Source organism: Hydra vulgaris, chromosome 11 (genome assembly GCF_038396675.1).
Source record: "Hydra vulgaris chromosome 11, alternate assembly HydraT2T_AEP".
NCBI classification, from domain to species: domain Eukaryota; kingdom Metazoa; phylum Cnidaria; class Hydrozoa; order Anthoathecata; family Hydridae; genus Hydra; species Hydra vulgaris.
The window spans coordinates 6,252,388-6,279,914 of record NC_088930.1 but is presented as its reverse complement, the minus strand read 5'-3'; the positions used below and the strand labels follow the sequence as shown (position 1 = coordinate 6,279,914).

The 27,527-nt window shown below is 29.1% G+C and overlaps 3 protein-coding genes across 4 annotated transcripts in view; 2 read left to right on the top strand and 1 right to left on the bottom strand.

The window, feature by feature from the left end:
- Positions 1–3,059, top strand: part of LOC100197232 (uncharacterized protein C8orf74 homolog) — a 31,077-nt gene extending 28,018 nt beyond the window's left edge. The window contains exon 3 of the mRNA XM_065809917.1: positions 2,787–3,059. Within this exon, the coding sequence (XP_065665989.1) occupies positions 2,787–3,011 (225 nt within the window). The 3' untranslated portion in view covers positions 3,012–3,059. The remainder of the gene's footprint in view (positions 1–2,786) is intronic.
- Positions 3,060–3,182: 123 nt separating this feature from the next.
- LOC136087368 (uncharacterized) lies at positions 3,183–6,355 on the top strand. Of its 2 annotated transcripts, XM_065809916.1 has the most exons (4): positions 3,183–3,671; positions 4,290–4,413; positions 4,564–4,665; positions 4,750–6,355. In XM_065809916.1, the coding sequence occupies exons 1-4, from the start codon at positions 3,429–3,431 to the stop codon at positions 6,240–6,242; spliced, it is 1,962 nt and encodes a 653-aa protein (XP_065665988.1). In that variant the 5' UTR covers positions 3,183–3,428; the 3' UTR covers positions 6,243–6,355. The 2 variants fall into 2 exon arrangements, with proteins under 2 accessions (XP_065665988.1, XP_065665987.1); XM_065809915.1 differs by having other exon boundaries at positions 4,564–6,355.
- A 7,821-nt stretch (positions 6,356–14,176) lies between these two features.
- LOC136086806 (uncharacterized) lies at positions 14,177–15,366 on the bottom strand. Its single transcript, XM_065809296.1, has 2 exons — positions 14,784–15,366; positions 14,177–14,680 (listed from the first exon to the last, which is right to left on the bottom strand). The coding sequence occupies exons 1-2, from the start codon at positions 15,364–15,366 to the stop codon at positions 14,460–14,462; spliced, it is 804 nt and encodes a 267-aa protein (XP_065665368.1). The 3' UTR covers positions 14,177–14,459.
- Between the last annotated feature and the right edge of the window lie 12,161 nt (positions 15,367–27,527).

Sequence of the window (27,527 nt, the reverse complement as noted above, 5' to 3'; positions counted from 1 at the left end):
GCATATTGAAATGTCAAACCATAATTTATTTTAGAGCTTTTTTTATTTTCAACATCTTCTCTTTTTTATTAAATACTTGTGAAAAAGTATACTTAGTTGTGATTCCTAGCTTGGTCTTGGATAATAAATCCTGTTTATATTTCTTTATTTGGTAATGTAAAGTATTACATTTTATATTATAAGTATTAGCAGCTTGGTTTTGCTTCATAAACCCATTTACAACTTGGAGAACATCATTGTTAATATCTTCCTCTTTAATTTCTGTTTCTTTCTTTTTCCTATAGTTTCGAACCATTTTTATCTTAAAATCATCAGAAATCATCAGCCGTAATAATGAAATTTTATTAGTGCTGAAAATCTAAAAAATGAATCAAAAGTGCCCCATTCATATTGTTCAAAACTGCCCCATTCATATTGTTCAAAACTGCCCCAACAACATCATTATCAATAAACAATTTTTCCAAACAAGGCAAGCTCAATTTTGAATATTTTCTGCAAAACTGAAAATTTTATGATTTATTTTATCTTATAACATAAAACTTGTTATTTGCTAAAATCTTGGTTCGGAAAATCTTACAACTTTATACCAAAATATTTACAATTTGTCGTCAAAAACAAACCAATCATATAGATTTATAACAAATTTCAGGAAAGACAAGTGACAGTTATGAGCGCACATATTGTTTTCAAAAAATGTATAATTATACTTAGTTTAAATTCATAAATACTTCACAAATTCATTTTTTTCAAAGCTGCCTCCATTTAAAGCTGCCCCCATTCTCCCCTAACTGTTGAAGATTTCTCACATTCCACCAAAAAGCATACATAAATGAAAAGTGATAAGCAAAGTAAAAGTATGCTAAATAAAAAATAGATGTTTATGGAAATAGTACATTTTTTAAGCTTTCTCTGTTCATCTTATGATAGAGCAACTAATAATTCTGATTGTAACAATTTTTCAAACCGGTTCAATCATGAACAGAATTTTTGTATTGAAGTTGTTGTCTTTTTAAGATTTTTTTCAGCAAAACTACCTTATTTTTTTAAACTTGGTCAACAAAAATGTTAACTTTTTTTTCTAAACATCATATTCAGCATACAACTAAGGTTTTTTTCTAAACATCATATTCAGCATACAACTAAGGTTTTTTACATCATTTTACTTTATTAACTACTTTATTTTATTTGGTTTTTTTTTAATTCATAGTTAATATGCTTTCTTTTGCAAATTCATGGTAGTGTATGGGGCAACCTTTATAAATTGAATTTTAAGTCTTCAAGAAAAAACAAATTTTTTATAGTAGTACTCCCTCCATTCCGAAATACTGTTCCGATTTCCATTCAACGTAAAGAATTATTGAAAATAAATTATGTTGTTAATTTTTTATGTAGGTACAACAAACTTTTAATTAATTTTACTTAATGTACGACTAGCTGATGTAGCAAGTTACCATAGAAACACTAGCTGGTGTAGCAAGTTACCATAGAAATATATACTTCTATTTTTGCTCTAAGATTTTCTAAAATACTAATAGCTATATTAGAAAACATATTTTGTAAAATTTAAATAGTTTTAAAGTTCTCCACCATAGTACACCAGCCATAAACCATCATTTTGAGAGGTTTAGAAACTTTATATGATCATATTTTTCCAAGACTCAAATTTTATTTAATGAAATTCGAAATTTAATAATAAATATAAAATTAATTTAGAATAATAATATTACAAAGTTCAGTAAATTATGCCCACTCATTTGGGTTTGGGGAAAAGGTTTAAGGGTTTCTGTTGTTCCAAGGAACTAATTTTAGTAATTTTTTGCAATGCATCCTCTATTGATATAAGCATTTCAAAATCCAAATTAGAAGTTTTCTCCATGTATGAAAGTTACCCCTCTAAACATCAACAAAAAAACTGACACAATAAAAGCTGTTAATAAAGTTGTCAAGCTGTCAATAAAAAAAAGTGAATAAAATGGTTCTGGTAAACTTTATTCATACTGTAATACTCTATAGTACTATGAGACACGGCTCTAGGTAAAAGACTAGTTAACCTCATTTATCCAGATTTATTCGATATTTCATCAATTATTAGTTATTATTTCAGCAACACTTGATGATTCTAGGTATCTTTAGATGAGTCTAGGTATACAAGGTATATTGCTGTTATATTAAAAAAAAAAAGACGCATTAAGAACTGTTATTATAAGTGAAAATGTTTATATCACCGATAAAAATTATTGTTTTTGTTTACTGAATAAATAGTTTAATAATTTCGTGTTATTAAATAATTTCTTAAAATTATTGTATACGCTACTTACTACAATGCAGTATATAATTAGGTGATTGATGAAAAAATGCTGGATATGCGGTATTTAGTGGTAGTCGTGTTGATACTGAGTATCGTTAAGCAGATGGTGGTTGAATAGATAAATTGTTCACCAAGTAAAAGTGTTAGATATTAAAAGAGATTTAGGTTTAGCTCAGTAGATTGATGGGTTGATGTGATGCGTGGTAAGTCAGGTTGTAGTTTGTTAGGCTAAATTGTTATTTATATTGCAGTAAATTGTTTTTACATGAAAAGAAAAATAATTTAATAAATGATGTTGGAATGTATAACTTTAAATGATGTTGGAATGTATAACTTTAAATGATGTTGGAATGTATAACTTTAAATGATGTTGCAATGTATAACTTTAAATGATGTTGCAATGTACAACTTTAAATGATGTTGCAATGTATAACTTTTAGTATAATTTTATAGTGCTTTGTAATCTTTTTTATTTTAGGAAATTCAAATTTTTGGGGATGAGGTTATGAATAAGATACAACACGATTTAGCAATTTACAAGAGTACACTTGATCAAATGGAGATTGTTACCGTTTGTGATATCAAAGATGTTATTGTTTCGATCATTAAAAAAAACTGCGAGTTGGCGGCAGTAAACTTAGATGTTCTTATGGAGAAAAGTAAATTCATGCTTATAAATAGACTTGAAAAAGCGATGATATGAATAATAACGTATAAAATATTTATTTTAGATTATTTTTCTTCCATGTTTCTTTCTTGTCATTATTTATAACATTTAACTGATTATCCTTTGAAACGCGGCAATTTTTTGACTAATTATTCCCTCTTGTATAATATTTTCATTTAGCTGGATTGCGTTAAATATGCGCGTCGGATTAAGAGAGATTATCACTGTGGACCAGAGTGACCGCCAGGTTAAGTTGTTCCCCAGGTCTGATTTTTCTTTTTCAATAGTTGGGTATACATTAGTAGACACCATTTATGACATTAAAAACTTTTGAGTGATTGGACAAAGTCAAAAAAAATTTGCTCAAAAATATTTATTTTTAGCCATAAAAATCTTAATAAATTAGGTGAAAACTCGGTTGAAAGTCCGCGAAATTATTAAATTGTATATACAATGGCGGACTGTTTACATAAAACGTGTGCTGTTTGTCTTACACAGTTCGGGAAAAAGTCATCTAAAATTCAAAAGATCACTCCAGCAATTGAAACAAAGATAAAAACTTTCGTCTGGAGTCAGTATAGTTTAGATGTAACCAACTATCCCAAGGTTATTTGTAACAATTGCCACAGAAACCTCTATGATCTCGACAAGAACAAGGTGGAGTACCTAGGAAACTGGATAGTGAAGATATCCAAGGTAAAATTCATGTTAATCTGTTTTTTTATGTATAATAATTATTATTAATTTCTAGTTAATACTTTGTTATATTTACAATCACACAGTTTCTTAACTAAAAATATAGAACAGATTTTTTTTTTAATACATGTTATTACAACATTTACTTAGTACATGTTATTAATACATATACATGTATTAAAAAATAATACATGTGTTATTAAAAAACTTTCAGTTTTTCTATTGTATGCGTAGACTTAAAATGTATATAACTTTATATATTATATATACAGCTTGATAAGTATATGTATATACATATACTTAGTTTAAGTATGACATGCATGGAAGTATTTGAGTATAATATGTATGTATGTAGACTACATACATACTACATACATACTACATATATACTACATTGTAGTATATAAATATTAGTTATACAAAACATGTAAATAAGGTTGTATAAGATAAACAACTAATTACTATTTATTTATTAACTATTTATTTACTGTTTACAGTGTAAGCTTAAAATTTAATTATATAGTATATATAGTTAAACTTACATAGTGTATAGTAAAATACCATTTAGTATGCTAAAATAATATCACTTACTGATCAATATTTTTTCCATTATTTTAGATTGATAGATTGCATCTTAGAAGATCATCAAATATCAAAGACATTGTTGATGAAATCAGTGCTTCTAATGATTCTGAACATGCAAAGTCTTCCAGACTATGTTCAACATGCTTTGGCTTTGTAGGTTAGAATTTTATTATTATTGTTGTTTTATTTTTTCATATATATAATGCTTCATATATATAATGCTTCACATAACAAAATTTATTGTACTTAATAAAATATTTAGTTAATTAAAAATTTTGTTCATTTGTTTTCAAACAAAAATATTTAGTGCAAGGAGTGGCTCATATCTGTACAGAGAGCAGAGCTGTGAACAATCTCATTGAAGCGGCAGAACAGCTTGGACCTAAATATTTAGAACGGGTAGCCTCAGGCAAGTATATTAAGCTGTTCTTTAATATAAATACATATTTAAAATTCCAAATAATAAACATATTTTATTTATGTATGTTGCCAGGTATACTTAAGCACAAGATGGAAGCTGAAAATATTTGTAGAGGACAGAAGTTTCAGTTGGCTACTCAAGGGTCTCCTTTGAACATTGTGGTTGGAACTCCTGACAAAAAAACTGACCGAATTGAGCTGAAACAGGTGTCCTTTGGTACTGTTATGGAGTTGGTTAAATCTCTTGAGCTTTCAAAAAATCAAACAAAGAATTTTTGTTCCAAATATAGATCTAGTATGGGAACTCAAACCTGTATTGAAGCGAACATCTTTGAAAAAATTGAAGCTCTCCATAACCGTATAGATGAATTTTACACTTCTAAAGAAGTAGGTTTTATGGATGGAGAAGAAGCCATTACTAGAACATTGGTTCATGTAAAAGATACATCTACATTTATACAGCACGTCATTACAGAAAGAGGAATAGATCCACATGACTCCATATTGAGAATAGCTATGGATTCAGGTCAGGGATTCCTTAAAGTTACTGTAAATGTGTTTAATCCCCTGGAAAAAACTTCTTCAGATTCAGAGCTAGATGATGCTGGAGTAAAAAGATCCTTTCTTATAGCAATTGTTGAGGGGGTTTCTGAAGCTAACGATAATCTTTGGAAGCTTATTGAGCCCCTGAATTTAAACGATGTAAAGTTTTACGTTGCATTTGATCTAAAATGTGCAAATTCAGTGTTTGGAATTAGTAGTCATGCTGGGAAATACAGTTGTTTATATTGTGAGGGATCCTGCACTCTTGAGCCTGGAATTAAACGAACATTTAGGTCATTGGATGATCATTATAACAACTTTACCCTTGACGGAAAGAAGAAGTCAAAAATGTCACACTTTAAAAATGTTACAAATCCAAGACTTTTGTACAAAGAGGAAGATCCTGAAACTCTTCTCGAAGAGTTGGTTCCTGTTCCTGAGCTCCATGTTCTAATGGGAATAGTAAATAAACTTGCAGTACTTCTAGTTAGTGTATGGCCTTTGTTTGAGAAGTGGTTACAATCAAACTACATCATGTTTCGAGGATACCAAGGCATAGGGCTTGACGGAAACAATGCAAGCAAGTTCCTGAAGTTGGTGGATATACTTGAAAGAGATATTATAAACAATGGAAAATATGACTTACTACCAATAGTAAACTGTGTTAGAAAGTTTAAATGCCTTCAAGCAGAAGCATTTGGTATGGTAGCAGGGGATAACATCAGCACTGCTGTTCTGGAGTTTAAAAAGTCCTATGCAGATTTGATTGAATACGTGCATGCCACATTTGAGGGTATCAAGCTCAGTGTTACATGGAAAGTTCACATAGCAGTATGTCATATACTTCCTTTTCTTCATTCTACTGACTGCGGCCTAGGAGTTTACTGTGAGCAAACAGGAGAAGCTATTCATCATGAATTCAAAAAAACATGGAATAGATACAAACGAAGAGTTAACCATATAGATTATGCAAAACGACTAAAATCCAGTGTTGTCGAGTTTGCATCAAAAAACATTAAATAAACTGAATAATTATATAATTTAATTTAATGTTTATAATTTCAAGTATATATTGTAAAGTATATTATTTATAGATTTAGACTTATATTATAACTAGTTAACATAAAGCTTTTTTACTTTGTGCTTTTATTTGTATAGAATAAGTTACACCTACTTTTTAATTTTTTTTTTTCAATTTTTTTTAACACCCTAGAAGTTTTAAATGTTATAAATAGTGTCTTCCCAAAATGTTATAAATAGTGTCTTCCCAAAATGTTAGAAATAGTGTATACCCAACTATTGAAAAAAAAAATCAGACCTAGGGAACATTTTAATCTGGTGGTCACTCAGGTCCACAGTGATAAGTATAGCTATTTTTTGATTTTTTTGTCTCATTTTTTTTTTTGAAAATTCCAACACCCCAGAAGTTCTGAATGTTATAAATGGTGTCTACTAATGTATATCTAGCTATTGCAAAAAAAAAATTAGACCTGGGGAACAACTCAACCTGGCGGTCACTCTGGTCCACAGTGTTATGTTCAGTAAGTTTTAGTTTACACACTTTTAGAGTTGTGTATCAACAACGTTGCCAAAATTTTATGGAACATAATGAAACCTTCGTGTTTTTTTGCTTTTTAAGCGATTTATGAAATAAAATCTATTTCCGATTCCGATCTATAAAAAAAAACAAAAAAATTTAAACCAAGTTTATTTTTTGATTTATCTTCCAACAAGGCTGCAGGCAACCACTAATTAAATTTGGAAGTTAATGAAAGAGAAAAGATGAAGATTGTAGAGCAAAATAATGATTGACAGACCACTTAAAGGATATGAAGGAAGCGAATTCCGAAGAACTGATGTTCGAGAAAAATAACTAGACGAATAAGAGTTTTTAGAGCACTTAGGAACAGTCACAGAAAAAGGATGAGACTTTATTGAATGACGAGTAACACGAGAACGAAGTTTAGTAGAATTTTTTGACGGCTACGTCAGGTAGAACGCAAATAGTGGAATCAAGAGATAATATTGATAAAAAGTTCTTAGCAAACAATTCAGCTTTGTCTTTAGGTGAGGTGACGAAGTCTGAACCATACAAGAGAGGTGGAATTACAGATTTGCCCATATTATTAAAATTCTTCATAAGTCACGAGAGCCTAATTTTTGTGATTAGCCCGCTATTCTCAGGTCATGAAATACGCGATTTCTTGACCTGAGAAAGCGGGCTTTGGTGTTAGACAAAAACAGACGTCTGTTTTCTAGAGAATTATTTTGCTGATAGATATGGAAGTAATGCAATTCCAGCAGCACAATGTGAAGAAAACCATGGAGAAGAGTGAGGTTTGACCTGGAATTGTCGAGAGGGGATAAAAAATTCCATGCCAGCCTGAATACATGAAGTTATGTAAGAAGCATATTTTTCAACAGGAAGACGAAATATTTCTACCCAAGGGCGAAGAAATTCACGGAAAGAGTCCCAGTCAACTATAAGGTAGTTGTAAGAGGTACGATGATAGAGGGATTCAGATGATAAAGAAAAATGAAATAATAGCTTTAGAGAGATCAAACTTTTAACGACGTTTTTGGTACTTCGGGATTTTTCTAATTTTATATCAGTATATAAACGTTACCTAACAAACCTTTATTAACTTCTATAGTTTTATTAATTAAAAAATGCTAAGCTAACATTTACTCTACTTTAAACCTACTTTAAAACTACTAATAAACGTACTGAATTTTGCTGCGTACGGCAAGCCCTCTGACATATATATTATTCAAAGGTTTGAAGCGTATTAATGGCATATATCGCTTATAGCAATATATGCCATTAATACGCAATTAATATTTCGGGGTACAGCACATGTGGTGTGCCAAATCTTTTGGTGTACATTGATAGCTGAATTATGCTTAGGCACAAGTATTTACACATTGAAATCTGCGTTGATATCTGAATAAAAGTATTTTTTTAAATATTTCTCGAACTATCAGATAGGGTATTACTGACAGAAACAGTATAAAAGTCGTTATTGTTATTACTAATATAAAATCTAAACACATAGATATTTTATTTAAACACCGTTTTCAACAATTATTTGAGAACAAGTTTCTTTTAAATTAAAAGAAACTTGTATTAAAACAGTATTAAAATTTAATACTGTTAGAAAGTATCAATATACATGTGGAGCAATTGACGTGTATTAAATGTGTCTGAGTACGTCGTTAGAATAAAAGAATATTAAAACAAAAATAAAAGATTGTTAGTATAAAAGAATATTAGAAACTTCATTTAGTCATCTTAGAAACTATTTTATTTTTAAAATCTCCGGTTAGTTAACTCAAAAAATTATTTAAAAACAATAATTTTGGAGTCCAGAGTCCTTTTCTTTTTGACCCGGTAGTCCTAAAATTAGATAGGATCCTCCACTTCCCTGAAAATGTCAAAGGAAAATTTTATCTGATTCTTTAGGAGCTTTGTGTAGAAGTTACAAATCAGTCTAAATCACAATTCCAACTGTTTGTCTAAGTTTTTAAATTGGTTTTTGATATAAGTTTTGATATAGGTTTAAAATTAAAAAGACCTCAACAACATCCATTGCTTTCAGCATTTATACTAAAATTAATATCATTAAGGGAAAATTTTATCAAGAATCATCAGCTACAAGCAGTTTATCTGTGGGTATTAATTTTCCTTAACAAACTCATGCAAATATCCATCAGTTATTCGAACTAGAGAGCCTATATACTCAGAGAGCGGACATACGGAAAACGGCGGCCATGTTTTTGCCAAACTAGCGTATGACACATGAATTCAAGTAAAATCAATTGAAACTTAAAACATAAAAAACAATTAAACACATAATTTTATTTTAAACAAAAACAAAAGATTTTAAAAAATAAAACTTTTTATGTTTTTTTTTAAAACAATTTTTTGACAAAAATTTATTTGGCAAATTACTTAAAAAAAACAGCAAAAAAATAGTTGTAATCTACAAAATAACTTGACAAAGATTTTACAATTTTTTTAATAAATTAGTTCTTAAGTTGAACTTAAACTTTTAGTGCCAATGCATGCATTGCCATACTCTTGCTGCCAAATTCACAAGAACTTTTTTTATTTCTTTTCTTTTTACATAATAAACGCTTTTTTTTAAGGCTAAATATTTTAAGTCTAAATGTTATAAACCTGTTTTGTAGCTTCAATTTAATTTGATGACAATTAGGATACAAAGTTAAACTTTTAATTTGTTCATCAGAATTAATTTTCTCATTAAGCATAGTATTACAATTCTTTTGGGAAACAAGGTATGACTCAAATGATCTGAATATTAACTCCATTTGTAAAAAAAATGCAAAAGTTGTTTCATTTGCAAAAAATAAATTTTCCACTTTGTGCTCTTTGTCTATAACAAACTTTGCATAATCAGCATTTACTCTATTTTTAGAACCTAGAGATTCAAAACAAATTGTGCAAATTTTTTCAACTTTTTTAACTCTAGAAATTATATACCCTGCAATATTAAACAAACAATTTTTCTCAGCATCACTTAGGATTAAGCTGGAGGTTTTATCCCAATCTTTGGGTAACACAATGCACTCTCTCTGCTGTGGCTTAAGCACCTTACTATTGACTATATCAAGAAAACCTGATAAGAATTGACGGTCATCTATATCATAACTGCCCTTTGATGATTTTTTTAAAAATTGGGCAACGCAAATAAGTTTCAAGTTATTTTTGAATTGAAGAGCAGTAGGAACTACTTGTTTTGCACGTACCAGTGAAAAAAGATTTTCTAAGCAGTCCTGGGTAAATCGTGATGTCATTAGAAAATCAAACTTTTTTTCTAGAAGAAACTTATTTTGCAAGTTAATAACTGATGTTGTTGATAATATAACACCAAATTGAATAGGTTTCCACATCATTTTTCCACTTTGGCTTAATACTTTTAAACCACGAAATATCTCTATGACCTCATTTAAAAACGTTATTGTTTCATTGTAAACTTTGTTATTTTTCATACTAAGAGCCATACCAGGGTTTCGGGAAGTCATTAATGTAAACCATTTATCAATAATTCCTATAAACCAAGCAGTTGTAAGCATAGAATCGTCTTTTATTTCATTTGCAATAAATTTTAATCCGCAACTTACATCATGATTTATAACAGATGTCGCTCTTGATACTTTCATTTTGTTGAAATGTTTCTCATCAAGATGATCTGATGTAAGTTTATAAGCAAACTTGAAATCCATTCCTTCTTGATAGTCTACAAGCTTGTTAAGGTGTTTTGAATCTATAATTGGTGATTGAAGTTTATACTTTTCTTGAATCTTAGCTGTTATTATGAAATGTTTGTTACATAAAAGAGATGTTCTTAGATTCTTTAATAAATGTGGCACATCTGCTAAAAAATCAATAGTACGAGTTGGATCACATGGGTGTTTAATTGAACTAGAAATAATGCCACTTTTAGTACAGCTAATATTAAAAGATTTCCACATTGCCTGGTTGATAGCACCCATATCAGAAGTAACACTATTAATTTTTAATCCTACTTCTTCAGTACAATTTATTATAGATAGGACAATGTTTTTTAAAACACCCCCATTAACAGAACTTCCAGTATAATAATATGCAACAGTTTGTTTCCACCTTGTAGATATTCCTCCAAGCATAAAAACTAAAGCATGGTTAGCTTGGCCATAATGTTCAGGTAATGTAACAAATCCATAATAAGAGCTTGTAGATGTGTCATAGTCAACACTTTCAGTTATAGACATTTCATCTAAAATTAAAATACATTCTTTTTCGTGAATATTCATAACATCAACTTTAGTTTTCATAAAGTCAAAGACTTCTGTCAAAATGCCACTTTGGAATTTTAGACTTTATAATCTTCGTTGTAGGGTACGTATTGATGGATATGGTAAATTTAAACGAAGTAAGTTTTCATAACCACTTTGACCACATGTAAATTTGAGTTCTAATGCTTCATTTATAGTATCATTTGACCATTTAATGAATTTCATATTTTTTCTACTAAGGGATAAAATTTGATCTTCTTTAAATATTGTTTTGAGAACACTAAATTTATCTCTCTTTTTAAAATTATGCTTTTGAATAGCATTTATTCTTGCTTTAGATTTTAAAATGTTTATCTTTTTCGTTTGAATAATGACTTTTTTTTCTAATTTCTCCAATTTTGCATTTAAATTTTGTATAAGTGAATTTTTATCAATGTCAGTAGCACAAAGTGATTCATTGTTATTTACTTCAATCAAAATATTTTCCACGACTTCCTCACTTTCTATACAACTAATTTTCATTTTTTTTGGTATTGGAAAGCGCTTGACCGGATTTTTTCGCTTATGTTTCGGACTAACGTGGTTAATCAATCAATCAATCAATCATATATATATTCTGAAAATAAATTTTCACGGCTATTTACAAATAGTATTGAAATACTAATCTCAAGTAAATACCTTAAAAAATAGTTTATTTATATACAATTAATCTTAGTAATAATAATAATAATAACAACAATAACAATAATAATAATAGTAATATATTTAATAATGATAACAATAATAACAAAAATAATAATAATAATAATGATAACAATATTAATATTAGTAGTAATAGTTAAAAGTAGTTAATAATAGTAATGTAAATATTTATAGAAATAACAATAAGCAATAGTAATGACAACAAAATATACAATAAAAATTTAAAAAAAAAAAAAAAAAAAAAAAAAAAAAATACTAAAGACAACAAAAATTGATAATAGAAATTATAAACACTAACTATATTTCTTTAATAAAAAGTAGAATAATCTAGTTTTAAAGGTTGAGAATGAATTGAGTGAAAATATGCATATACATTAGGGTGACAATTATTTTCAAAAAAAAAAAGTTAACATTGCATCAAATTCTTTTCTACACCCTTCAGTGATAATAAAGATGTTTTGGTTTTGTTTTATGAACTAGTATGTAGTAATTAACCATTATTTTAAAATTTTCTTTGTTCATTGCCAATAATTTTTTACTTAATCAAAATAATAATCAAAATGTATCATTTTGAAAAGTAATATATAATATATAATATTGTTTTGAGAACACTAAATTTATCTCTCTTTTTAAAATTATGCTTTTGAATAGCATTTATTCTTGCTTTTATTTATAGTTAAAAGTAGTTAATAATAGTAATGTAAATAACTTACAAAACTTAATGACGTTAGTCCGAAACATAAGCGAAAAAATCCGGTCAAGCGCTTTCCAATACCAAAAAAAATGAAAATTAGTTGTATAGAAAGTGAGGAAGTCGTGGAAAATATTTTGATTGAAGTAAATAACAATGAATCACTTTGTGCTACTGACATTGATAAAAATTCACTTATACAAAATTTAATGAATGAATGAATGAATTGTTAAAGATAGTAGGAATGGCATTAAGTTTGAGTTTTCTTGATTCATCTTCTCTGGTCTTTTCCCATGAATCGAGTGTAGGGGAGAAATACTCCTATTGAATTATAAAAAACCCGTATCCGCGTCCCGCATTGCGCATAAATCTGTGATAATTTTACATTAGTTATATTTTGTAAACAACATGCGTAAATTTATTCAATGATATCACTGTTGTAAAAAATGACCAAAAACTACTTTGAGCTGACCCGAGAAAACCGCTTTGACAGGGTGAAACTACAATGTTTCCTGACTCCAAAAATGTAAAATTTGAAATCTAACTATTTTGTCCGAGAAAATAATTTTGATTTTTAGTTTTTAGTACTTTGCACAATAGGGCGAAATGACAGCTTTTCAAATTTTGCATTTTTACAGCATTCAAAAACTCTTCAAAATAAGCATTTATTACTCCAAGACATAACTGTCTAAAATTCACTTGAATAATAATTTATTCTGACACAACTGATATAGTTTTTCATTAACAAGATGGAAATAATAAACACTTTCTTAAATAATTCTTTTAGTTATTCTAAGCCAAAACACAAAAACAACCTCTTGATTCTAAACACATAAAGAGCAAATGGTACATAAAATAAATTCTTCTCAATATTTGATTCTTCACAAATGCTTGCTGTTGTAGTCCACAACACATGAAAGAAGCCTCTTTGCATACTCAGGATGATTGCGGTCTCTTTTGTATCTCTGCCAATGTGAGCTGAAATTATGATGCATTGATTCTGTTGCCTGCTCACTAAAGATCCCCAAGGGAGCCCTTTTGATCTCAATGAATTGCTTCACATGGAAGAAAACAGCATGAACTTTTGGAGTCACACTGATGTTCATGATTGCCAAACATGAGTCTCTGAAGCGATCAATTTTTTCAGAAAAGTCATCCTCCAGAACCATACCAAAACATGCTGTCACCACAGACTTAAACTTTCGAAGAGCATCAATGATTCCAAAGACTTGAAAAGCAGACTCAGTCTCTGCAATTCTTTGAAGGAGGTCAAGATTGCTGAGAAGCTTGTGACAGGCATTCCCTGCAAACTGCCCACCATGGTATGGTTCTTGTTGAATGTGGAGAGCTGAGGGCCACTTGACAACATTGGGCCAAACTTCTGTCATGGCTTTGTACATGTGATTGACCACACCAAGGAGAAGATGGAGTTCCATTGGTGGTATGAGCTCCAAGATGAGTTTGTTTTCAGAACCAGATAGCAAAGGCTCATGCACTACATTGCCAAAAGATCTTGCCTTTTTGATATCACCACCAGACTTAGCAAACTCTTGATAACAGTCAACAAGTGAGCCTAGTGTCCTCAAAGATCCTGATTGAGAAAGATGCTTTGATTCTGTGTTGCACCAAGAGCAAGGGTGAGTACTTGCATGGCTCTGAAGGCCACAAAGGATGTTGGCAAGTTTCATGTCGCATGAGACAACAAAGTTGACTTTGTCTAACTTGATTAAAGACAAGATCTGCCTCACATTTTCAAAATTTTCTGGTAGTCCTTCTGATAAAGCCACAAGCATTTGACGCTTTACACTACTGTCTTTGGCAGTCCTCTGAGTTAAAAGTTTTTTCCGTGGTGGTGACCTTGAATCACAGTGAGAATCCAACTCCATGATGCCAAGAGAAACTTTCAGAAATCCTCCACCTCCATCAATTCCCAACTTGACAATATGATTCTGGAAAACTCTTCGAGAAAGCAGGACTTCATTCAAAAGCTCGGCAAGATCCTTGCAATGCACAACCACAAAGTCAGTGGAGTTACTCTCTGATAAAACTTAGATGCTGGTTTGAGTAAAAAACTCAGACAACTGTTTGCCAATGGCTTCAAACATAGCAAGAAAACTAGTCTCCACAATCTTGGTGTCACTGACTCTGTTGATGGTTGAGGCCAATTTCTTCATGCCAAGGTTGGACAGTCCTGTGTTTAGCTGAACTTGTACAAGATCTTCAGTTTTGATGCTGGGTTCAGGAAAAAGAGCTCTTGCACTTGAGCTTCCTAAAAATGAAATTATATTAACACTTTTTGTAATTTTAAGTTTTAAAATTAAAGGTATTCCCTCTGAACCTGCCATCTTTATATGTATATATAAAAGTATCACCTGTTTTAACTCTAAGTGGTGGGCCGCCTTTAGGATGCGATATTTTGACAGTACCACCAGGTGTGGAAGGTTTAGTAGAGATGACTTGAGTAGCTATTTGCTCTGCAGCGAGTGGATCAGCTGTAGCTAGCTGCTTGAGATTCTCTCTAAAAGTGAATGGAGTGCACTGATGTGGCAGACCTCTTCCAACTAGACTCAAACAATCACCACATCTTTGAGTGGTACAATCTTGCACAGGTTTAGAATAGTCCACTGGGCTCTTCTCATTCAACTTCAAATGTCCAACTTGACAAATAAGACAGTTGCAACCTTGATCTCTTGTTGGTGGTCTAACTTTTATAGATGAGAAAGGAAACAAAGGTGGCAGGTTAACATCTTTTCCTTCATCTTTTCTCCGAAGAATTGTTCGACATGAGTCATAAATGCCTCTTGGCACTCTGGTATCAGTCAAATCAAGACTTGTATGGTAATGCTTGAGGATCTTTTCAACAAGGAACTGTGTCAACTCTCGAGAGCATTTCTTCAGACACAAGACACAGACAGATTTCCGACAATCTTCATGATTTTTTGAAAAGTTTGGCATTTTGAAATTTTTCTCACACAACTGATAAGTGAAACACTTTAAATAAACATGTTCACTGCCAATTCGCGGAATTTTTAGCTTGTTTACAATTTTGATGCAAAACTTAAAATAAACATGTTCACTGTCTATTCCCGGAATTTTTAGCTTATTTACAATTTTGATGCAACAAAATGTTTATAATATAGTTCAACCATGAAATTGTAGGTAAAATTTTATCTTCTGAGTTAAAATAAATACAAATTATACTTGCTATATAGACTGTTATGTTTTAGAGTAATAAATGCTAATTTTGGAGAGTTTTTGAATGCTGTAAAAATGCAAAATTTGAAAAGCTGTCATTTTGCCCTATTGTGCAAAGTACTAAAAACTAAAAATCAAAATTATTTTCTTGGACGAAATAGTTAGATTTCAAATTTTACATTTTTGGAGTCAGGAAACATTGTAGTTTCACCCTGTCAAAGCGGTTTTCTCGGGTCAGCTCAAAGTAGTTTTTGGTCATTTTTTACAACAGTGATATATTAAGAATATTCTTATTCTTATTATATCATTTATTTAAAATATTTAAACCATAATAGTTTTTAATTATAAAAAATATCCACATTTTATATTGGATATTTTATTGAGGAGATTTTCAGAATTAAAAAAAAAAAATGCAAAAAAACTTTTTTTCTCTATTTTTTTGTAGAATCTTTTTTTAAGAGATTATTTTTTCTTTAGGCAAAACTTTTGTTTATTTATTTGTTAGAAGGGGCAGATAGGGGGAAGATAGGGGCGAACGTTAAACCGTGGATACTCTACTTTTTATAAATCTATAGAAGAGAGTGGTCTAAAACGGGCCTGTCAGTTGAGACAGGCCCCCATCTCATCTAATCTTATGCTTAGCCAAATATTATTAAAATTTAACATTAGTATGTTGTTCAGCTAACCATAAGAAAACTAGCCCCGGAAAGAAAAAAGCCATGTTCCACGCTCACTGTCAAAATTTTCTTTAATCTATTCTTTTATAAGCAATATTGAAAGTATTGTTTTTAACAAAATGTTGATCAGATATTATAAAAAGGTAACAACTAGAGAAATACCGGATATGATATCCGACCGGATAATCCGGTCAAAATGCTGAATAATTGTATATCATATATCTGGCCGGATATATCACTATAATATCCAACCGGATATATCATATATCTTAGATAATCTCTCATCCCACCTGTACACATATTGTTATGCTGTAGTAGTTTTTATCACTCAGTTACAGAAGAGATTTAAGCACATTCTGTCTCAATTGAGTTTACTTCAAGTGTCAAATTTCTAATATGGTTAAGGAACAGATGATTATTTATTACTAAAATATAAGTAACTGTCAGTTCTTGATTAAAACTCTGGTTTTATACAGGAATTAAATGAGGAACCCATTTTAGGCTAACACTAGGGTGAAATGGGCCCCCGGCATCTCTCTTTTTATCGGCTGCTTTTTAACGTAAGGCATATATGCACCTTTAATTTTCAGATAACAAATTATAGAGCATAAATTAAATATCCTTAAAAAAATTGTTTTTAGGTTTGTTTGTGCGAGGCTAGTTGATTATATCATTTTTTGAAAAGTGGGATATTTTAGACCACTCTCCCCAAATATTTAACAAATCACGTTGTTTAAAAACTGAAACAAATTAGGCCTATTAAACAGGCTATTTAAAAATGATATGATATTTTATTAAATTTATTAAGTTAATGCCTGATTTAAAACTTAAAAAACAACTAGAATTAGACAGTTCCGTACCGAGCCAACTTAGCGCTTCGGGAAAGCAAGAAAAATTGTGCTCTCTTCCTCTTAAAAAAATTAAATGTTAGTGTCTTTAACTCTGACTAATTTTTATTTAAAGAGAAGGGGGCGCAATTTATCTCATTTACAGAACAAAAGAGCGCTCTTTTGTTCACTAAATGAGCTTTTATTAATTGGAGTTTATGTAAGGAGGCGCAATTTTACCTATTTTTCGTATCAACATCAAAGAGACCAAATTTATGCGCCCCCGGCCGCGACCGGCCTCGCCCTCAGTACGGCCCTGTAATTAGAATAGAATGGAACTAGATTTTTCATGTCGTTTAATGTTTTTAAAACGATTTGTGGCTATGAAAATAGCCGTTTTTTAAACTTGATAGGGTTGTATCATTGAAATTGGAAAGTATCACTGACATCCGCATCTTTGATTGAAATGTGGGCACACTCGCAATGATAACATTGTGGACAATTTGTGCATTGCACCCAATCGTTCTTTTTAGAGGATGTGTTCTTGCAAATCTGTAATAATAAAATATTAAAGGTCATCCTTGTAATCACTACTACAATATCTATTACTCCATCAATTTCTCAAATTTCATAGACAGCTATAATTTAGATATAACTGTAAACAACTCAAAGAAACAAGGAAACATGTGTTTATATGGATAGGATCTAAAATGTAACAACGGTATATATTTATTTTTCGCCAACCAAATTGCATTTAATTCAAATTGGACGAACAAAATAGTAAAGGAACAGGTTATTCCCTAACAAAAAATTAAAATTTCAGCTTATTATTATGTTAAAATAAAATAAACACTTGCCCTGCAAATATCGTACAAACGTTCAAAACCACTTTCAAGGTTCTTTAAACACCTACCGCATAAAGTATCGTATATATATTTACGAAATTGTACTTCATTAAATGGATCATTGATACTTTTTTCTGAAAACACAATTTTAAAGAAAGTTAAATAAAATAAAAAATAAAAAAGTCGTGTAATGATGCATTTTTAAATGGTCGAAGACAAATTATAAGTTATGGAAACTATAATTAACAATTATAATTTATTGAACAATTACAGAATTAAATTTATAGTTAATATTGCATAAATAAATTTATATATGCAATTAATTAAATATAAGCAACATGATAAAAAATTAGTTATAAAATCGACAACTAAAAAAATACTAATATATAAATATTACACAAGATGCACTCTGTATGCAGAATGCATATTGTGTAAAAATAATGATACCTTCACAAAGTTGTAATGCATAATAACATATGTAAACAGCGGAGTTGTAACTATACTTCTGTAAACAATGACTTGGGGCTGAAATGACGGTTGAGTTTAAAATGTTAAATTTTAGTTTTGATATACTGCACATTTGTGACACCATTTTTGTTTACTGTGACAACCATTCTAGCAGGGTAGAAGGCATCTGAACACTCCCTCTGTAGTACCTTTTAATAGTTTTTCTTGCTGGTTCACTAACAGTGCGATGCGGTTTAGTGAACCAGCAAGAAAAACTAATAAAATATTTTATTTGTCAAAATGATGGTCGGTTTGACCATCATTTTGACAAATAAAATAACTTGTTTTTACATCTTTTTTTATATTTTTTCCAGTGAAAAAACTACCAGTTTGTTCACTGAAAAAAACATAACTATTAAGTTCCTCCTTTTCCTTCCATGCTAAGAATTCAGATTCTGATAAAAAATTGTAGGATTCTTTGGAAAATATACCTTCATGACATTCCTCTATGTGTTTAATAAGTTTGACTTTTTGAAAAAATACTTGGCCGCAGTCTTGATAGTGACATGGAGTTCTTTTATCTTTGGATTGATCATCTCTAAAAGTGGTTTTATGTACCTGTAAAGCATGTCTTTTCATATTATCTTTTCTTGTAAATGACATCATATAAGCAGAACACATATAACCAAAAACAACAACTTTTAATTAAGTCTTTATATACTTTAGTTACTTATTGACATCAATTAAGTATTTTATTCGGGTTTTTTGACTGAATTTCTGTTAAACTATTCAATGGATCGATTGATGACGATGCTGAAAAAAAAAAATGTCATTTTTGTTTTTAATTCACCACAGAAAACCACTAAAAAGTTTCATATTATCAACAAAATGGTTCTTTTAACTATTTAATTTTGAAAAGGGGCGATTTACTTTCATATGAAAAAAATCCTTGAAAGAGGAGATTTATTGTTTAAAAAAAACTTGACAAGTAAGTAAAACGTACTCTTATAACAAAAACTTTAAAAAGGGGAGAATTACTCTCATATGAAAAAAATCATTAAGAGAGGAGATTTACTCTTTCAAATAAAACTTGACAAAAGTAAATATTACTCTTACAACAAAAACTTTACAAAAGGGGAGAATTACTCATTTTATTAATTTTATTAATAAAATGATTCTCTTTAATAATTTAATTTTGAAAAGGGGAGAATTACTCTCATATAAAAAAATCCTTAAAAGAGAAGATTTATTGTTTTAAAAATAACCTGATAAAAGTAAAACTTACTCTTAAAACAAAAACTTTAAAAAGGGGAGATTTACTATTACCACAGAACACCACCAAAAAGGTTCATTTTATCATTAAAATGGTTCTTTTTAATAATTTAGTTTTGAAAAGGGGATAATTACTCTCATATAAAAAAAATCCTTAATTTAAGGATTTTTTTATATGAATTTTAAAGCTTATAAGAGGAGATTTACTTTTTTATGGGACTTACTCCCACTATCGATATTACATAACAACTCAAAAAACTAAAAACCCTACCTTCATAAGGATTTATTTCTGCAGCATTAACAAATGATAATTTATCACTAAGCTTGTTAAACATTTCTTTGTTTAATTTCACAATAAGTTTATTTACTTTAACAACACCAGGAATTCAAAAACTTTACTATTCACGACAAATTTTCACGACTAAAACATGCGACAAACTTTATGCAGGTCAATTTACGGGCTAATGTTTACGTCGGGAGTATTTCTCCCCTACGTAAAATTCTTTTCCCATTGATCAGCATCAAAGTGTGCCTAAATAAAAAAATTAAACGAACGTTATGTATTTTTATTGATTCTACAATAAATTATTCTTAGGATGAATTACCTAATATTTTGTTATGCTTACTTCACATATAAAGCTTGTGTTTGTAGGTATCCAGTTAAGTCGTTTAACTTTAGAAGTCCAAATAGTCCTCTGTTTTTCATTTCTCGGGAAGCATTTCATTAAAAATCCTTTTTCGGGTCTGTTATGGCAGCCTACTGCAGCACAGCCAGGCATACTTTTACCTTTTAGGTCAAATATTAGAAAAAGTTTTGTTGTAGCTTTTACTCTCAGTTAGTTTTTTTGGCAAAAACATGGCGTCTAAAATTAAAAAAATCGAACAACCAATCAAAAACGATCACACATATGCCCGCTCTCTGAGTATATAGGCTCTCTAATTCGAACCAGCTGTTATTCGAAATTTCGTTTATTCGAAGTAATTTTTTGCTTTCCTTGTCAAACACCCCGTCACTTATTCGAAGTTTTTCTTCGGCTCAAGATACTATTATATTGCATTTCGAAATATAACTTTATCGAACATAATCGAAATATATGCAAAAAATAACGTTATCAAAATAAATAAAAATTGAACACACAAAACGTAGTGCAATGAAAATTTTAACTTCGCGTCTAAACGAAAGAAGGCAGTACCATGTCCTACCTACGTACCGTAGGGGTCGTCGGGTGCGATCGACACCCTTTTTAAATAAACTCTCTTTGCTTCACGCAAATTTTATAGTAAAAATTTAGCAAAAATGTCAAATTATCAATCAAAAATAAATATCTTGCTTTTAAAAATTGGAAAGAGGTTAAACTAAAGTGAATGTAGCCAAAAAGTTTAGAGTTCGTCAAAACACTTTAACTAACTGGATTAAGCATTAAGAAGACGTAATCATTAAGAGTCAGTCAATTTCGAGCTAAGAGACAAAAGTTAAGTTTTGGAAAGGATGATTCCGTTGATAAATTTTTTTTGATAAATTGTAAAGATTTTGTTTTTTTATTTGTGGTAAGTCTTCGCAAACGGCGGTCGCGTTTTTTTAACGGTAAAAGAGAAGAAAAAAAGAAAAGAAGAATATAAATATTAAAGATAAAACCAAATTATAATAACAAGTAAATAATTATTTATTTTATACGCATAAATAGTTCGTTAACAATCTTAAAAATCATCTTTAAACAAACGCACATAAAAAGTCATACAAAAAAGAAGGAAAGAAAAGAAAAAAAAAGGGAAAAAGAACTTTGATTTAAAAAAAAAAAAAGAACACTAAATAAACTTAAATAAAGATAAAAAAAAAAAGAAATTAAAAGAAAACAAAAGAACGAAAGTGAAGTAAACAAATAAAGTAAAAATAAAAGTTAAAAAGTAAAGAAAAGAAAAAAAGATAATTAAGTAAACTAAGAAAAAAGAAAGAAGAAAAAGCAATAGTAGAACTAGAAGATTGTAGTGAAATTTAAGAAGAATTTAGTTTGTTTATTTTATAATACATTTTTAATTTAATGTAGTTATTCTTATTTTATTTTATTTTTTCTAGCTTTTTTTTGTTTATTTTTCATTAATATTATTATTTTTACTGTTGTTAATATTGCTATAATTCTTTTCTATATTAATGTTTTAAATAACTATTGTTGCTGTTATTATTGATATCATTATTGTTGTTATTATTATTATTTATATTATAGTATATTATGTTAATATTATTATAATATACTCTTATTTATTACTTATTATTGATTTATATTATTTTAACTTTATATACTATTGCTTTATTATTTTCAACAATATATTTTGACATGTCAGTAAAGTACACTTGTAAATTTTGCAATAAACTAGTAGCTGAAAGTCATAGAGCCATTTTATGTGATTTTTGTTCTTGTTGGGTTCATGCTAAGTGCAGTCAAGTCAATAAATCCTAATATAATCTTCTTGTAGAAGACTCTTCTGACTGGTTCTGTAGTGACTGCATAATTACGAATATGCCTTTTAGTATACTCTCTGACTTTGAACTTTCTTTGACTTTTTCATGTCAGACTCTTCCAACTAATATGTTAAATTCTTTGGAAAGTCCGATACATTTCAAAAATTTATTTAAGGATTTAAATAAAATCTTTAACACGAATACTAACTGCAAATATTATGATATTCTTGATCTTAATAAAACTATAAAATCAAATTCTGAATTGTACCTTCATCTAAACATTGGATCTTTACCTTTTCATACTGATGATCTTCGCAGTCTCATAAGTTCACTTACTTCTCTCCCTATTGTGTTTGGTATTTCAGAATCTAAATTACAGATTAATGATTCTAGCATAACTGATATAAATATAAATGGCTATACTATCAAACATTATCCAACTGAAGCCAAAAAAGGAGGTGCTCTTCTATACTTGCAATCCAACATAAACTACAATGTTCGACAAGATCTTACAGTATACGTTCCAAAGTATTTGGAATCTGTCTTTGTTGAAATTGTCAATCCTTTTAAAAAAAATATCATCATTGGCTGTATATACCGACACCCTTCGTTAAATCCTAAGGAATTCCTTTCCGATCATTTTAACCCTTTACTTGAAAAGCCTAGTTCTGAAAATAAACAGGTTGTGATAATGGGTGACTTTAATATGGACCTACTAAATAACAATGAATCCAACATTATCTCTCATTACCTTGACTCATTATGTTCTTACTCATTTTTCCCTACAATAATTCAACCAACACGTATAACTTGTACATCAAAAACAATTATTGATAACATCTTTTTAAAATTTCAAACTCCTAATCTAATTTCTGGAAACCTCACAATATCAATTTCAGATCACTTAGCACAATTTGTTCGTATCTCAAATACTCCTCCTAAAAACAAAAAAGTAATAACTACCAAACGATATTTTAGGAATTTTGATAATAATAAATTTATACAGGCAGTATCAGATATTAATTGGGAACTTAATATTAAGAATGGTGACAATGTTAATGAATCTATGAACTTCCTTTTAAAATCACTTAACGCGATCCTTGACCGTCATGCCCCATACAAAAAACTTTCCGCAAACCAAATTAAACTCAAAACTAAACCTTGGATCACCTATGGAATTCTGAAATCAATTAATATAAAAAACAAGCTTTATAAAAAATATATAAAATCTAAAAATCCCAACACAAAAATTAATCTATTCAATAAATTTAAATTATATAGAAATAAAATAAGCAATTTATTAAAGAGTTCTAAAAAGTCATACTATATTTCCTTCTTTAACAATAACCTCAACAATACAAAAAACACATGGAAAGGAATAAAAGAAATTATTAACATCAAACCTTCTTCGCCAAATAAGTTTTATAATCTTAAATATAATGGTAAAACTATCTCAGACATTCAATATGGTACAGTGTTTGTTGAATATGTCAGCCCTTGCTGACATATTCAACAAACACTTTCAAACTATACAACTTCCGCCATCAAGCAAAATTAGTTCCTCTAAAACTATTTTTTCTGATTATTTGAAAAACCCAAGTTCTAGTTCCTTTTTACTTAATCCAGTCATTGAAAACGAGGTATCTGACTTAATAAGAAATACTCTGCAAAATGAGAAAAGTTTAGGTCCAAACAGTTTTCCCACTCGTCTTCTTAAACTTACTGCTCACGTTATTTCTAAACCTTTCTATACTATATTGAATAATTCTTTTGAAAAAGGGCTTTTTCCGGATGTGTTTAAAATAGCCAAAGTCATTCCTCTCCATAAAAAGGGTTCTCAATTCGACCACAAAAATTATAGACCAATTTCTCTTCTTTCTAACTTAAGTAAAATATTTGAAAAAGCCATGCATATCAGACTCTACAACTTTTTTGATAAAAATCAATGTCTTTACAATCACCAGTATGGTTTTCGTAGCAAACACTCCACAAATTATGCACTTATTAATATAACTGAGTCAATTAGGAAAGCTCTTGACAGTAAACTATTTGCGTGTGGTGTGTTTCTTGACTTAAATAAGGCATTTGATTCTGTTGATTACTCAATCCTTCTAAGTAAACTAGAACACTATGGTATTGCTCACCAATGGTTTTTATCATATCTTTTTAATAGATCACAGTTTGTCGCCATCAATAATGCTAAATCTTTGCCAACATTTTTCTCCACTGGTGTACCACAAGGTTCTGTATTAGGTCCACTGCTTTTCCTTATTTTTATAAATGATTTCAATATGTCTTTAAAATTTTCAACTGCTTACCATTTTGCTGATGACACAAACTTACTCCTTACGAACAAATCATTAAAAAAATCAACAAACATATAAATCATGATTTATCCAATCTTCTTCAATGGCTGCGATCCAAAAAATTAAGTCTTAATACCAGCAAAACTGAGCTTATCATTTTCAAATCAACTCAATCTAAAATCACTAAACACCTAAACTTCAGACTAAGTGGCCAAAAAATCTTTCCTGTAATTTCTTTAAAATATCTTGGAATCAAAATTGACTCAAATCTATCCTTTTCCTCTCACCTTAAAGACTTAGCACTGAAGCTATCTAGATCTAATAGGATGCTATCCAAAATTCGACATTATGTCAACCATGAAACTCTGCTCAACATATACCATGCTATTTTTGGATCGCATTTACGATATGCTTGTCAGGTTTGGGGACAAAGCCAGACAAAAGGTTTTTTAAGAATATCTAATCTGCAAAACAAGGCATTAAAAATAATATACTTTCAACAATATCGCTCTAATTCTAATATCCTATACTTTCTATCAAAAATTCTGAAATTATGTGATCTTGTTCATTTATTAAATTGTCTATTTGTCTGGAATAACAAGCAAGTAAACCTCCCTCCCTCATTTTTTAATTTCTTTACCACTATAAAATGTTCTCGCTACTATCTTCGATCTTGTAGTAACCTTAAATTATCTATCCCAAATCATTCTTCGGTTAAGTACGGTCATAAATCAATCACAAACCAATGCGTAAAATCTTGGAATAAATTACCTCTTCACTTTAAATCCCTAAACTCTATTACACAATTTGAAACCCGTCTTCATGCTTTTTATTTGGAGAGATACTGTTTGTAAAATATATATATATATATATATATATATATATATATATATATATATATATATATATATATATATATATATATATATATGTGTGTGTATGTATGTATGTATGTATGTATGTGTATGTGTATATATGTATATGTATATATATGTATGTGTGTGTGTATGTATGTGTGTATGTGTATGTATATATGTATATGCGTATATATATGTATGCATATATGTATGTGTATGTATATATGTATGTATGTGTATATGTATATATATATATATATATATATATATATATATATATATATATATATATATATATATATATATATATATATATGTATATGTATATGTATATATATATATATATATATATGTATATGTATATATATATATATATATATATATATATATATATATATATATATATATATATATATATATATATAAATGTGTGAGTGTATGTGTGTATGTATTTATATATGTATGTATGTGTTCATGTGTGCGTATGCATATATATATATATATATATATATATTTTTATATATATATATATATATATATATATATATATATATATATATTTATATATGTTATACATTTTTTGTAACAATAACTTTTATTATTATTATTACTATTATTATTGCTAAATTTTGTTAAATAAATTTTGATAAATACTAGCGTTGTTTCTTATTATTATTGTTTTATATAATTATATAAATATATTCCTAATAATTACTACTGTCATTCATATTTTATTATTATTAATATCAATTTAATTTGTATTTACTTTATATTATTATAATATCTGTTATTATTAATGTTATTTTTATATTATTTCTAATATTATTAATCTGTTATTATTACTGATATTATTTTAATTTATAGTTATTATTTATATTATTGTTGTTGGTATTATTTTTGTGGTTAACATCGTTATATAACTTTTACAGTTTCTATTATTTCTTCCTTTTCTTACAATTATCACCTTTTATCTGACTTTACTTTTCTTTTTATTATCACTATTTATTATTATTAGATTTGATAGGTGTTTACTTGAGGTTAGTATCATTACTATTTGTAAATATCCTTGATGTAAGATCTTTATTCAGAATAAATTTGATTTGATTTGATTTGATTTTAAATTTGTTTTTTAGAAGGTAAAAACGTAAATAGCATCATATTTCAAAGTTTTTCTTCTTTTTCTCTCTCTTCTTCTGTTAAAATTTGATAGTAACTTGAAATAGGTATATACAATAATGTATAAAGCTAAATTTTGGCTAATTTTAGGTTCAGATTTGGTGCGTGAAAACAATTGTGCTAGTAATTTTTAATTGAATTTGTTTTAAGGAGATTCAAAAATATTGGCCCAAATATTTTTAATAAATAAACTTGTATCCAGTGGTGGAAATCAAATATTTTAGGAACCTGTCTTCTATCATAAATATTAGAACTACCATCGTTTGTCAGTGCATGATGCATCCACTTACAACAGATTTCAATTGTATGTATATGCATACAAACAAAATAAAAATAATACAAATACAACTCATACACATATTTGTTTCAAGTAATTCCAAACAGCAACTTGATTTTTATTGCAGATTTTCAATTTTTTTTGCTTTAGACAACTGTCATCAGCAGAATGATTTTGTCTTAGCCATGGTTTTACAGATGATTGGGGATCCCAGTCTTCTTGTGGTGATCCAGCAAATCTATAGTCATTAAATTATTCACATTTTCACACTGCTTATTAAATTATTCACCGCCACACTGCTTGTGCTGCTCTCAAACTACATGCAGTCTATCTTATTTCTCTGCTGAGAAATAGTGTACAGCTGAATTTGATTCTTGTTTGACTGGTGAAAGATTGAATATATCCTATCTATAAAGATTTTGAATTGATTAACTTGTTTTATTTCCTTTATAGCATCATCCAAAACAAGTTGCCGCCGGTGGTTTAAGTAATGCCAAAGTATAACAATAGGAAAAAATTTTTTCAGTCTAACATCCACACCTGACGATTGTCCAAGCATCACACTGGCCTCATCTGAGCAAATAGCAATGAGATTCTTTTTCAAAAAATCCATACCAAAACCAACACTATTCAACGTTTCTGCTAAACACCTATGTATCTTTTCTCCTCCTTGTCCTTCAAATTCCACAAGTCCCTGGAAAATCATTAGAGACAGCTCATTACCTTCCACTTTCACATAGGTTATAAGGACAGGTTTGCTTGATATTGATAGACAATGA